At 44.0% G+C, this 13,255-nt stretch overlaps 1 protein-coding gene across 2 annotated transcripts in view; it reads right to left on the reverse strand.

Annotated features, from left to right (window-relative positions):
- mgl (low-density lipoprotein receptor-related protein megalin) overlaps positions 1–13,255 on the reverse strand; it is a 611,193-nt gene that overhangs the window by 577,883 nt on the left and 20,055 nt on the right. For both annotated transcript variants that reach the window (XM_070084278.1, XM_070084279.1), the window contains exons 3-4: positions 9,783–10,013; positions 5,245–5,343 (exon numbers count right to left, since the gene is read on the reverse strand). In XM_070084278.1, the coding sequence (XP_069940379.1) occupies positions 5,245–5,343; positions 9,783–10,013 (330 nt within the window). The remainder of the gene's footprint in view (positions 1–5,244; positions 5,344–9,782; positions 10,014–13,255) is intronic.

A 13,255-nucleotide genomic window follows, 5' to 3' on the forward strand; every position in this document is an offset into this window, starting at 1 on the left:
GGGTAACTGTGGGTGTGGGGTTTGCGGTGAGGAGGATGGGGGCAGAGAGTACAGTGTAAGGGGGATAGGGGCAGAGGGTACAGTGTGTGGGTTTTGGATTAGGTTGTTTGACTGCATTGGGATTGCCATGATTGGGTTCCTTCTGTGGGTGGTACTGGAGGAGGTTGTGTTTGTTCTTCCACCTGGGTCTGGTTCCTCCTGCTCCCCTCCTTCCTCACCTCCTATTCCTCCTTGCAACATTGCACCCTCTCTTTCAGTATCATCCTTTCCTCTTGTGTTCTGTCTCGGTCGAGGTACACGCTACGGTACTCCGGGTTGTCCCTTAGACGCGCTTTCTCCTGCAGGATCCGGTTTCGAGCTGACTCTGCCTTGAAAATCACTCTGAATGCTTTTTTCCACTTGCAAACCACCCAATTCTCCGTAAATTTGTCTGCTGGGCCATGCCGTCCTCTCCTATTGTTTTCATGATGCTTTCAACCATTTTTTTCCTATTTCCTTGCTTTGTAAATTTCCCCTTCTACTTCTTGGAGCCCATAGACAAAAACTGCCCTCTCCCTTTCGTCCTCCCACTGTACTTCCCTGAGTATCCTCTGATTCAAATTAGTTCCTACCATTAAAATGTTTCTTCCTACTGTCTCTTCGATATCCAGTGTCCCTGTGCTTAGCTGTTCCTGGACATGGCAGTTGTCTGTTAGAGTCTCTGCCTCCCAGTCTTCTCTCCCAGGTCCACCCCTTGCAGCTTCATCTACCAGTCCTCTGGTTCTCCGTCCTGATTTTTGGTATCCCATGTTTCTTCCACACCTGGAGTTTACCTGGAGAGAGTTCCGGGGGTCAACGCCCCCGCGGCCCGGTCTGTGACCAGGCCTCCTGGTGGATCAGAGCCTGATCAACCAGGCTGTTGCTGCTGGCTGCACGCAAACCAACGTACAAGCCACAGCCCGTCTGGTCAGGAACCAACTTTAGGTGCTTGTCCAGTGCCAGCTTGAAGACTGCCAGGGGTCTGTTGGTAATCCCCCTTATGTATGCTGGGAGGCAGTTCTACAGTCTCGGGCCCCTGACACTTATTGTATGGTCTCTTAACGTGCTAGTGACACCCCTGCTTTTCATTGGGGGGATGTTGCATCGTCTGCCAAGTCTTTTGCTTTCGTAGTGAGTGATTTTCGTGTGCAAGTTTGGTACTAGTCCCTCTAGGATTTTCCAGGTGTATATAATCATGTATCTCTCCCGCCTGCATTCCAGGGAATACAGTTTTAGGAACCTCAAGCGCTCCCAGTAATTGAGGTGTTTTATCTCCGTTATGCACGCCGTGAAGGTTCTCTGTACATTTTCTAGGTCAGCAATTTCACCTGCCTTGAAAGGTGCTGTTAGTGTGCAGCAATATTCCAGCCTAGATAGAACAAGTGACCTGAAGAGTGTCATCATGGGCTTGGCCTCCCTAGTTTTGAAGGTTCTCATTATCCATCCTGTCATTTTTCTAGCAGATGCAATTGATACAATGTTATGGTCCTTGAAGGTGAGATCCTCCGACATGATCACTCCCAGGTCTTTGACGTTGGTGTTTCGCTCTATTTTGTGGCCAGAATTTGTTTTGTACTCTGATGAAGATTTAATTTCCTCGTGTTTACCATATCTGAGTAATTGAAATTTCTCATCGTTGAACTTCATATTGTTTTCTGCAGCCCACTGAAAGATTCGGTTGATGTCCGCCTGGAGCCTTGCAGTGTCTGCAATGGAAGACACTGTCATGCAGATTCGGGTGTCATCTGCAAAGGAAGACACGGAAGGAAGAGCTTACATGTTTTCAAGAGTGTGTGTGTAGAGGGGGGTGTTTGTTGCAGGAAGAGGGGGAGAAGGCAGGGAGGGGGAGAGGATAGTGAGCAGGAGGGGGGACAGTGGCAGAGGGGAGAGAGATAGGTGTGTGTGTGTGTGTGTGTGTGTGTGTGTGTGTGTACTCACCTAGTTGAGGTTGCGGGGGTCGAGTCCGAGCTCCTGGCCCCGCCTCTTCACTGATCGCTACTAGGTCACTCTCCCTGAGCCGTGAGCTTTATCATACCTCTGCTTAAAGCTATGTATGGATCCTGCCTCCACTACATCGCTTCCCAAACTATTCCACTTACTGACTACTCTGTGGCTGAAGAAATACTTCCTAACATCCCTGTGATTCATCTGTGTCTTCAGCTTCCAACTGTGTCCCCTTGTTACCGTGTCCAATCTCTGGAACATCCTGTCTTTGTCCACCTTGTCAATTCCTCTCAGTATTTTGTATGTCGTTATCATGTCCCCCCTATCTCTCCTGTCCTCCAGTGTCGTCAGGTTGATTTCCCTTAACCTCTCCTCGTAGGACATACCTCTTAGCTCTGGGACTAGTCTTGTTGCAAACCTTTGCACTTTCTCTAGTTTCTTCACGTGCTTGGCTAGGTGTGGGTTCCAAACTGGTGCCGTATACTCCAATATGGGCCTAACATGTGTGTGTGTGTGTGTGTGTGTGTGTGTGTGTGTGTGTGTGTGTGTGTGTGTGTGTGTGTGTGTGTGTGTGTGTGTGTGTGTGTGTGTGTGTGTGTGTGTGTGTGTGTGTGTGTGTGTGAGTGTGTGTGTGTGTGTGTGTGTGTGTGTGTGTGTGTGTGTGTGTGTGTACTCACCTAGTTGTGGTTGCAGGAGATGAGTCACAGCTCCTGGCCCAGCCTCTTCACTGGCCACTACTGGGTCACTCTCCCTGCACCATGAACTTTCTCATACCTCTTCTTAAAGCTATGAATGGATCCTGCCCCCACTACATTGCTTCCCAAATTATTTCACTTCTTCACTACTCTATGACTGAAGAAATACTTCCTAACATCCTTATGTCCCATTGTTGTTGTGTCCCATCTCTGGAACATTCTGTCTCTGTCCACCTTGTCAATTCCTCTCAGTATTTTATGTCATTATCATGTCCCCCCTATCTCTCCTGTTTTCGTGTTATCAGGTTGATTTCCCTTAACCTCTCCTCACAGGACATACCCCTTAGCTCCGAGAGTAGTCTTGTTGCAAACCTTTGCACTCTCTCTAGTTTCTTTACATGCTTAACTAGATGTGGGATCCAAACTGGTGCTGCATACTCCAATATGGGCCTAATGTACACAGTGTACAGTGTCTTGAACACTTCCTTATTAAGATGGCGGAATGCTGTTCTTAGGTTTGCTAGGTGCCCATATGCTGCAGCAGTTATTTGGTTGATGTATGCCTCAGGAGATTTGCCTGGTGTTATACTCACCTCAAGATCTTTCTCCTTGCGTGAGATTTGTAGTCTCTGGCCCCCTAGACTGTACTCCATCTGCGGTCTTCTTTGCCCTTCCCCAATCTTCATGACTTTGCACTTGGTGAGGTTGAACTCCAGAAGCCAATTACTGGACCAGGCCTGCAGCCTGTACTCACCTATTTGTGGTTGCAGGGGTCGATTCATAGCTCTTGGCCCCACCTCTTCACTGACTGCTACTAGATCCTCTCTCTCCCTGCTCCATGAGCTTTATCAAACCTCGTCTTAAAACTATGTATGGTTCCTGCCTCCACTACATCACTTTCTAGGCTATTCCACTTACTGACAACTCTATGACTGAAGAAATACTTCCTAACATCCCTTTGATTCATCTGAGTCTTGAACTTCCAATTGTGACCCCTTGTTTCTGTGTCCCATTTCTGGAACATCTTGTCTTCGTCCACCTTGTCTATTCTGCGCAGCATTTTATATGTCGTTATCATGTCTCCCCTGACCCTCCTGTCCTCCAGTGTCGTCAGGCCAATTTCCCTTAACCTTTCTTCGTAGGGCAATGCCCTTAGCTCTGGGACTAGTCTTGTTGCAAACCTTTGCATTTTCTCTAATTTCTTAACGTGCTTGACTAGATGTGGATTCCAAATTGGTGCTGCATACTCCAGTATGGGCCTGACGTATATGGTGTACAGAGCCTTGAACGATTCCTTACTGAGGTACCAGAACGCTATCCTTAGGTTTGCCAGACGCCCGTATGCTGCAGCAGTTATCTGACTGATATGCGCCTCAGGAGATGTACTCGGTATTATACTCGCCCCAAGATCTTTTTCCTTGAGTAAGGTTTGCAGTCTTTGGCCACCTAGACTATACTTTGTCTGTAAAGTAAAAGGACACAAGTGCAACTAATGTGACATTTATTGTGGCAACGTTTCGCTCTCCAGGAGCTTTATCAAGCCATTACAAACAATACATGGACACAGAGGGTATATAAAGGCTCAGAGTGAGGTGCAATACTAGTGAGGTAACATTTCGATGTTCACTAGTGGTAGTAGTAGTAGTAGTAGTAGTGGTAGTGACAAAAGTAATACAATATGATAGAGCAATTAATTCGTACATGAGTAAAAGGATACAAAAGCTATTACTTAGGTAACAAAAATAGGTTGGACAAATATAGACTGGAAAGATGCAGCTTGTTTCAGTGAACACTGAGGTAACATAAAAATAGGTTGGACAAATATAGACTGGAAAGATGCAGCTTGTTTCAGTGAACACTGAAACAAGCTGCATCTTTCCAGTCTATATTTGTCCAACCTATTTTTATGTTACCTAAGTAATAGCTTTAGTATCCTTTTACTCATGTACGAATTAATTGCTCTATCATGTTGTATTACTTTTGTCACTACCACTACTACTACTACTACTACTACTACTACTACTACTACTACTACTACTACTACCACTAGTGAACATCGAAATGTTACCTCACTAGTATTGCACCTCACTCTGAGCCTTTATATACCCCTCTGTGTCCATGTATTGTTTGTAATGGCTTGATAAAGCTCCTGGAGAGCGAAACGTTGCCACAATAAATGTCACATTAGTTGCACTTGTGTCCTTTTACTTTACATATTGTCGGTAATTCTACCAACTTTATTACACTATACTTTGTCTGCAGTCTTCTTTGCCCTAGGTCCTCTCTATCCCTGCTCCATGGGCTTTATCATACCTCGTCTTAAAGTTATGTATTGTTCTTGCCTTCACTTCATCACTCGCCAGACTGTTCCACTTCCTGGTTACTCTGACTGAAGAGATACTTCCTAACATCCCTTCGACTCATCTGGGTCTTCAACTTCCAAGCGTGACCCCTTGTTTCTGTGTGTGTGTGTGTGTGTGTGTGTGTGTGTGTGTGTGTGTGTGTGTGTGTGTGTGTGTGTGTGTGTGTGTGTATAAAAATAGTGTAATGCATAAGTCATAAAACGAAGTAGATAATGAATACTCACAACACGCTGTTCGTTCGTCAGAACCATCACAGTGCCAGCGACGTGGGATGCACAGAGCGTTGGCGCACCGGAACTGCTCCTCATGACAGGCAGGGAAATCTGACCAAGAGAGAGCACGAGTAATGGTAAACAAATATATAAGAACATAAGAAAGAAGGAACACTGCAACAGGCCTACAGGCCTATGCGACGCAGGTCCAATTCTCCCACCGGCTTAAGCCAATGCCTTGACCTAGTGAGGTCAGACACGTCACTTAAGAAAGGAGCACTGTATCCGATCTATTAGCCCAAGCTAGTCAGGTCCAACTCACACCCACCCACATCCACTCAAGTATTTGGTTTAGAAAGACACGTAAGCAAACACTATAACATATTTATTAGAAAACGTTTCGGTCCTGGGACCTGGGACCCAGGACCGAAACGTTTTCTAATAAATATGTTATAGTGTTTGCTTACGTGTCTTTCTAAACCAACTGTCTTCAAGTTATGTCCTAGAATTTGTATTGATAAAGCCACTGGATGGCGAAACGTCTACAATAAAGATACCCAGATGTTGCACATGTGTCTTACTCTCAACTTGTCGGTATTTATTACCAAGGTTTATACCACTCAAGTATTTATCCAACCTATTTTTAAAACTGCACAACGTCTTAGCGTCTATGACAGTACTCGGGAGTTTGTTCCACTCATCCACAACTCTATTACCAAACCAGTGCTTTCCTATATCCTTCCTGAATCTGAATTTTTCCAATTTAAAACCAAGTGCAACTAATGTGACATTTTTATTGTGGCAACATTTCACTCTACTACTACAACTTATATCACTACTACTACTACTACCACTAGCATTGCACCTCACTCTGAGCCTATATATACCCTCTGTGTCCATATACTGTTTGTAACGGCTTGACAAAGCTCCTGGAGAGCAAAACGTTGCCACAATAAAAATGTCACATTAGTTGTACTTGTGTCCTTTTACTTTACATATTGTCGGTAATTCTACCAATATTATTACAGATGAATGGTTCAGAGAACCGACATGTTGATAAATTAGACACATGTGCAACTCTTGGGTATCTTTATTGAGGAAACGTTTCGCCACACAGTGGCTTCATCAGTCCATACATAAGAACATAAGAACAGGTAAGACACATATGCAACAGTTAGGTATTGCAGTGTCTGACAGAATGAACATTAAAATGGTATAAAATACCGACAGATTGTTAGGTAACAATCTGTCGGTATTTTATACCATTTTAATGTTCATGTGTCTTACCTAACAATCTGTCGGTATTTTATACCATTTTAATGTTCAACATAAGAACATAAGAACGAAGGAACACTGCAGAAGGCCTACTGGCCCATGCGAGGCAGGTCCAAGTCTCCTACCGGCTTAAGCCAATGCACCCAACCTAGTCAGGTCAGGTCACATTGACTTAAGGGAGGAACACGGCAACCGACCTGTTAGCACAAGCTATCAGGTCTAACTCACACCCACCCACATCTACTCGTGTATTTATCCAACCTATTTTTAAAGCTACACAACGTTCTGGCCTCTATAACGGTACTTGGGAGTTTGTTCCACTCATCCACAACTCTATTACCAAACCAGTACTTTCCTATATCCTTCCTGAATCTGAATTTTTCCAACTTAAAACCATTGCTGCGAGTCCTGTCTAGGCTAGATATTTTCAGCACACTATTTACATCCCCTTTATTTATTCCTGTCTTCCATTTATACACCTCAATCATATCCCCCCTAATTCTACGTCTTTCTAGAGAGTGCAGTTTCAAGGCCCTTAGTCTATCCTCATAGGGAAGGTTTCTGATACATGGGATCATCTTTGTCATCCTCCTTTGTACATTTTCCAGAGAATTTATATCCATTCTGTAATACGGTGACCAAAACTGTGCAGCATAATCTAAATGAGGCCTAACCAAGGATGTATAGAGTTGAAGAACAACCTGAGGACTCCTATTATTTATGCTTCTTGATATGAAGCCAAGGATTCTATTAGCTTTATTGCGAACACTTATGCACTGTTGTCTTGGTTTCAGATTACTGCTAACCAGAACTCCTAAATCTTTTTCGCAATCCGTAATATTAAGATCTACATTATTTAGTTTATATGTGGCATGGTTATTGTCCTGTCCAACATTTAGAACTTTGCATTTGTCTATATTAAACTGCATCTGCCACTTCTCCGACCACTGCATCAGTCTATTCAAATCTTCCTGGAGTGCTCGAATGTCCTCGTCAGAATGAATTCGACGGCCTATTTTGGTGTCATCGGCAAACTTGCCGATGTCGCTCTTTATGCCCTCATCTATGTCGTTTATGTAGATTGTGAACAGCAGGGGGCCCAACACTGACCCCTGTGGAACACCGCTCGTGACGCTTCCCCACTCTGATTTCTCCCCATTTATGCAAACTCTCTGCTGCCTATTTGTCAACCATGCCTCTATCCAGGAAAAAATTTCTCCTCCTATTCCATGTGCTTTAATTTTCCTCAATAGTCTCTGATGTGGGACCCTGTCAAAAGCCTTACTGAAGTCCATATACACAATATCATATTCATTACCATGATCTACCTCCTCAAATACCTTAGTGAAAAAAGTTAATAAATTCGTAAGGCAGGAACGCCCCTTTGTAAAACCATGCTGAGATTCGTTGATTAATTTATGCTTTTCAAGATGGCTACGAACTGCCTCGGCAATTATTGATTCCATAAATTTTCCCACTATGGAGGTTAGGCTTATTGGTCTATAGTTCGAAGCTAAGGACCTGTCACCTGTTTTGAAAATAGGTATCACATTTGCCATTTTCCACTTATCTGGCACCATGCCAGTTTGTAGTGATATGTTGAAAAGATTAGCCAAAGGTGTGCTAAGCTCCTCTTTACATTCCTTTAGAACCCTTGCATACAGTTCATCAGGGCCTGGGGATTTGTTAGGTTTTAATTTATCTATTTGCCTAAGGACCATGTCACTTGTGACCCTAATAGTGCAGTTTATTATCGTCCTGTTCTACATAATTTATCATTACTGGAATATCGCTGGTATCCTCCTGTGTAAAAACTGAGAGGAAGTATGTGTTAAAAATTCTACACATTTCCTTATCACTGTCAGTGAGCTGACCCGAGGAACTTTTGAGTGGGCCTATCTTGTCCCTGATCTTACTTCTGTATACCTGAAAGAATCCTTTTGGGTTAGTCTTCGATTCTTTTGCAACTTTAACCTCATAATCTCTTTTTGCTTTTCTAATTCCCTTTTTTATTTCTCTCTTTAACTGAATATATCGATTTCTTAATTGCCCCTCTCCTCTTTTGATTTGCCTATATATGCCTCTCTTTTGACCAATCAGATATTTTAATCTTTTGTTCATCCATTTAGGATAATTTTTGTTTGATCTGATTTCCCTATTTGGAACATAATTTGACTGAGCAGCTAGAACTATGCCCTGGAAAGCATCATATCGGCAACCATCACCACCTACCTGACCCTTAGTCAGGTCATTCCAGTTCAGCCCACCTAAGTAATTTTTCAGTCCTATGAAATCAGCCAAGCGAAAGTCAGGGACGGAGACTTGATTGCCATTATTAGGGGAATTCCATGATATATTAAAACTGAGTGATTTGTGATCACTCTCCCCAAGCTCATCATTAACCTCAAGATTATTAATTAGTGTTTCCCTACTGGCAAGAACCAAGTCAAGGAGGTTATTTCCCCTAGTTGGCTCTGTCACAAACTGTTTTAAAAAACAATCCTGGATCGTATCAAGAAAGTCACCCGACTCTAAATTTCCTGTCAAATTGCTCCAGTCAATCTGTCTATAGTTGAAATCTCCCATTAGCACAACATTTTCGTATGTAGATGCCTTACGAATTTCGTCCCATAGAAGTTTACTGCACTCCCTATCCCTTATCACTGTCAGTGATCTGACTTCTGTATACCTGAAAGAACCCTTTTGAGTTAGTCTTCGAATCCATTGCAACCTTAGCCTCATAATCCCTTTTTGCTTTTCTTATTCCTTTTTTTTTTATTTCTCCCTTTAATTGAATATACTGATTTCTTAACTGTCCATCCCCCCCTTTTGATACGCCTATATATGTCTCTCTCTTGACCAATGAGATGTTTTAATCTATTGTTCATCCATTTGGGATCATTTTTGTTAGATCTATTTTCCCTACTCGGAACAAAAGTTGTCTGGGCAGCTAGAACTATGCTCTGAAAAACGTCATATTGGCAACCAAGATTGTAATTAATATTGTAAACCAAGGACCCCAATGGAAATAAGTCACCCTAACTTTTTCGGGTTATCCTGGGTAATTTACACTATGTACTATAATTATACTTACATGTTCCTGTGCCTAAATAAAATTACTTTCTTACTTACTAACCTGTTTGAAAAATACCCAAAAGCGGCACTAACTTTTTTTTACAAGAATCATCAGATATGTATAGGAGCACATTATACAGTACAGTAAATAATGATGTATAAAATCTGTAATTCACGATTCTACGTACAGAAATACCTACCACAGTCTTTTTCGTCCGAGTTATCGCCGCAGTCATTTCTGTGATCACATTTTTGACTCTTTTCAATACATTTGTCATTACAGCGGAACTTGTCCTTAGGGCAGGAGGTGCCATTGCAGCCAGCTTCATCTGTCTCATCCCGACAATCAAAGTAACCATCACATTTTTTGGTAGGTGGAATGCACAGGCCAGATCCACATTTGTGATCTTCAGGAAGGCAGGCACGGTACACTGTAAGGCAAGACAATAATCACTTAAATAAATAAATATATATATATACATACACACACACACACACACTATATATATATATATATATATATATATATATATATATATATATATATATATATATATATATATATATATATATATATATATATATAAACACAAACACACGTCTGAACCAAAACTGCTTCACAGTCACATTAGAAACAATCGACCGGAGAATGAAGGCAGAGAACTCACCGAAAATGACAATGACAACAGGAAAGAGGTACAAACAAAACAAAAAAAATTGATGAAGCTGGATATAACAAAGGCCATGGTATAAAGGACAGTTTTGCTGACATGTATACCAAGCGCGGTGATGGGGAAGCAGTCAGGAGAGCGGTAGAGCAGTACGGTAGAGCGGTAGAAATCTACGACTTCAAGGGTGATGGACTGATTACATCGTCTTCATTTCTCCACTGCTCCTGCCTACTTCCTGTACTCGACTGAAGAAGCCTACTGTGTAGGCGAAACGTTTCGAAATAAAGATACCTAACTGTTGCATATGTGTCTTACCTAACAACAAAATTGGTAGTTTCAGAAAGAATAACCAGCATGTGTTCGGCCTATTGGAATTTTATGACTAAGTAACGGAAGTGAGACAGAAGAGAGAGGATTGGGTGGACTGCTGAGACTGCAAGAAGGCATTTGACACTGTACCTAACATGAGATTGGGATGCAAACTTGGGAAGCTGGCAGGAATGGTGTGTGTGTACTCACCTATATGTGGTTGCAGGGGTCAATTCACAGCTCCTGGCCCCATCTCTTCGCTACTAAATCCAAAAGTTGCTAAACAATGGAGACTCCACACACCTGTTGGGTGGCTGCCTCGACCTTACTTTCGGGACAAGACAACTCGCACTCAGTTCCCACAGGACATCCGGAATATACAGATGGATCTTCTGCCACAGCGCCAGTTAACGATATAAGCTGCATGTGAATCTGAAGATGTGACTGATGAAGTCCTCACAGACTTGGAACTCCGACGTGCCATTAAGAACACAGGTGACACTGCCCCGGGCATCGATGGTGTCACGTACTCTATGATTGTACAGGCTGGTCAGAGTGGATGGGAGGCCATACTACACGTCATAAACAAGTCGTGGAGGGCTGGGACACTCCCAGCAGCTGGAAGAAGGCTACCACTGTACCAATTCCAAAGCCCAAGGACCCAGGCAGTATGAGATTCATATCGCTGACCAGCTGTTTAGCCAAGACTGCTGAGAGGATGGTGTTAAACCGCCTCCTGTGGAAACTTGGACTGCCTCATCATCACATATTTGGCTTCACCAAAGGAGTGGGTACAGCAGAGTACATAACCACCCTACTAAGCCAGATTGCTGATAGTAACAAGAAACCTAGTATTGTCATCTACCTCGACCTCGAGAAGGCATTTGAGCTAGCCAACCCCACAGCAATTCTAGCAATACTAGCTCGGAAGGGGATCAAAGGACGCCTCCTGACCTGGATAGAGTCCTACCTTAGGGACAAGCAGGCCTGTGTCAGCTTTTAGGGACACTACTCTTCCTTTAAAATCCTGGAAAATGGCACGCCACAAGGAGGTGTGATCAGTCCTACCCTGTTTAACGTCCTTATGCAGGAACTTGTGAGCTTTCCCTTTCACAGTGGTACGCAGCTACTAAGCTATGCTGATCTTGCACTCGTAGTGAATGGGAAAGGCAATTTGGAGCGACAGGCCCAGAGAGCTTTGGACCTAATAACGCAGTCTTGCAAGGAACTAGGCCTCAAGATCTCTGCCGAGAAGTCTCTTGCAATAATGTTCAAGGGACCAGATCCTGTGAATAGACTACATATCCAGGATATAGAACTTGAGTGGACAGGCTCCTACCTATAGTTGGGAATCTACATTGATAAAAAGCTGACCTTTCAGAAACAGGCCGAGCATGTCAGATCCCGCGCTCTACTCAGACTCAATGCCATGAGAGCCATGACGAGGCACCGTGCTGGGGCGAGCAAAGAAGTACTTCGCTTGTACTATATATAAGCTGTGAGCTCGCTCATTGACTACGGTGCACCAGCGTTAGCTCCTCTCTTTCCACAGAGCAGGCAAAGGGTGGAGGTCGTACAAAACCAGGCGATAAGAACTATGCTTTGGGCCCCCATCTGGACCAACACAGTATGTCTAAGATTTGAGGCCTGGCTTCCTTCCCTGGCTGACAGAGTAAGATACATAAACGCCTGCAAAGTAGCCAGGGTTCTGCACCGGCAGCGAGGTACCCCAATGAGAAGACGGATATTGGCAACCATGATACAAGATCCAACTCTCTTCACGGACTACTCCTGGATTCGTTCGTTTTGTGTTGCTGGGTGGAAGATGCTGCCTATACAACTACTCCTTGAGAAGAGTTGTGACCTTCCTGTTGCTGGATATCATCCACCACCTCCCTGGCGCCCAGATCTGGCCGATGTTTGCGTCATGTAACTACCTATCTCTAAGCGTCTCTGCAGTTAAGACACCCTCAGCAATCATGCTGAGACAAGCATGGCACTGGCAGAGGGATGCACATGTGCAGCGTATTTCACAGATGGTTCTGTCGTCCCTGACAGGAAGAGAGTAGCAGCTGGACTGTACCATGAGCTGGTGGCGATTCAGCAGGCATTGTCACATGCCCTATGCCATCGACTCCGACCTGTCATACATGCTGACTCCACCTCTGCAATCAATGCCCTCTCCCATCCCCAACCACAGGACAATGTTCACCTCATTACATCGATTCTGAGTATAATGACAGCCTTAGAAGCTCAGGGTAACAGATCGACACAGAACTGGATCTCCAGCCATGCTGGCATCCGGGGAAATGAGGCGGCGGATGATGCAGCCAAGGCAGCAACAGATTATCCACATGTTGGGATTACTGTCCCCATCAGCCTACGACAGACCAAACTGGTAGCCGCCAAAGCAATGAAACTTATGGGGGAGGTCCTAGGTGATACCCCATCTTAACAGTGGTACCGAGCAGTGACTCAGGGAGAACCCCTTCTAAATGATAGAAGCTGGTCCAGAGCGCAGTGTACCGCTATCCATCGGCTTCGTTTGGGCTTTCCCACAGCCAAGATGATGGTAGACAAGCACTGAGAGCACGTTGTCCAGCGCCCCCTGACACACTATCTTTTGGAGTGCTAAGTTACTGACAACTAGCACTGATATTCCCTCCCGAAGAGGACCCAGAGATGACCGCGGC

Source organism: Cherax quadricarinatus, chromosome 12 (genome assembly GCF_038502225.1).
Source record: "Cherax quadricarinatus isolate ZL_2023a chromosome 12, ASM3850222v1, whole genome shotgun sequence".
In the NCBI taxonomy this organism is placed as follows: domain Eukaryota; kingdom Metazoa; phylum Arthropoda; class Malacostraca; order Decapoda; family Parastacidae; genus Cherax; species Cherax quadricarinatus.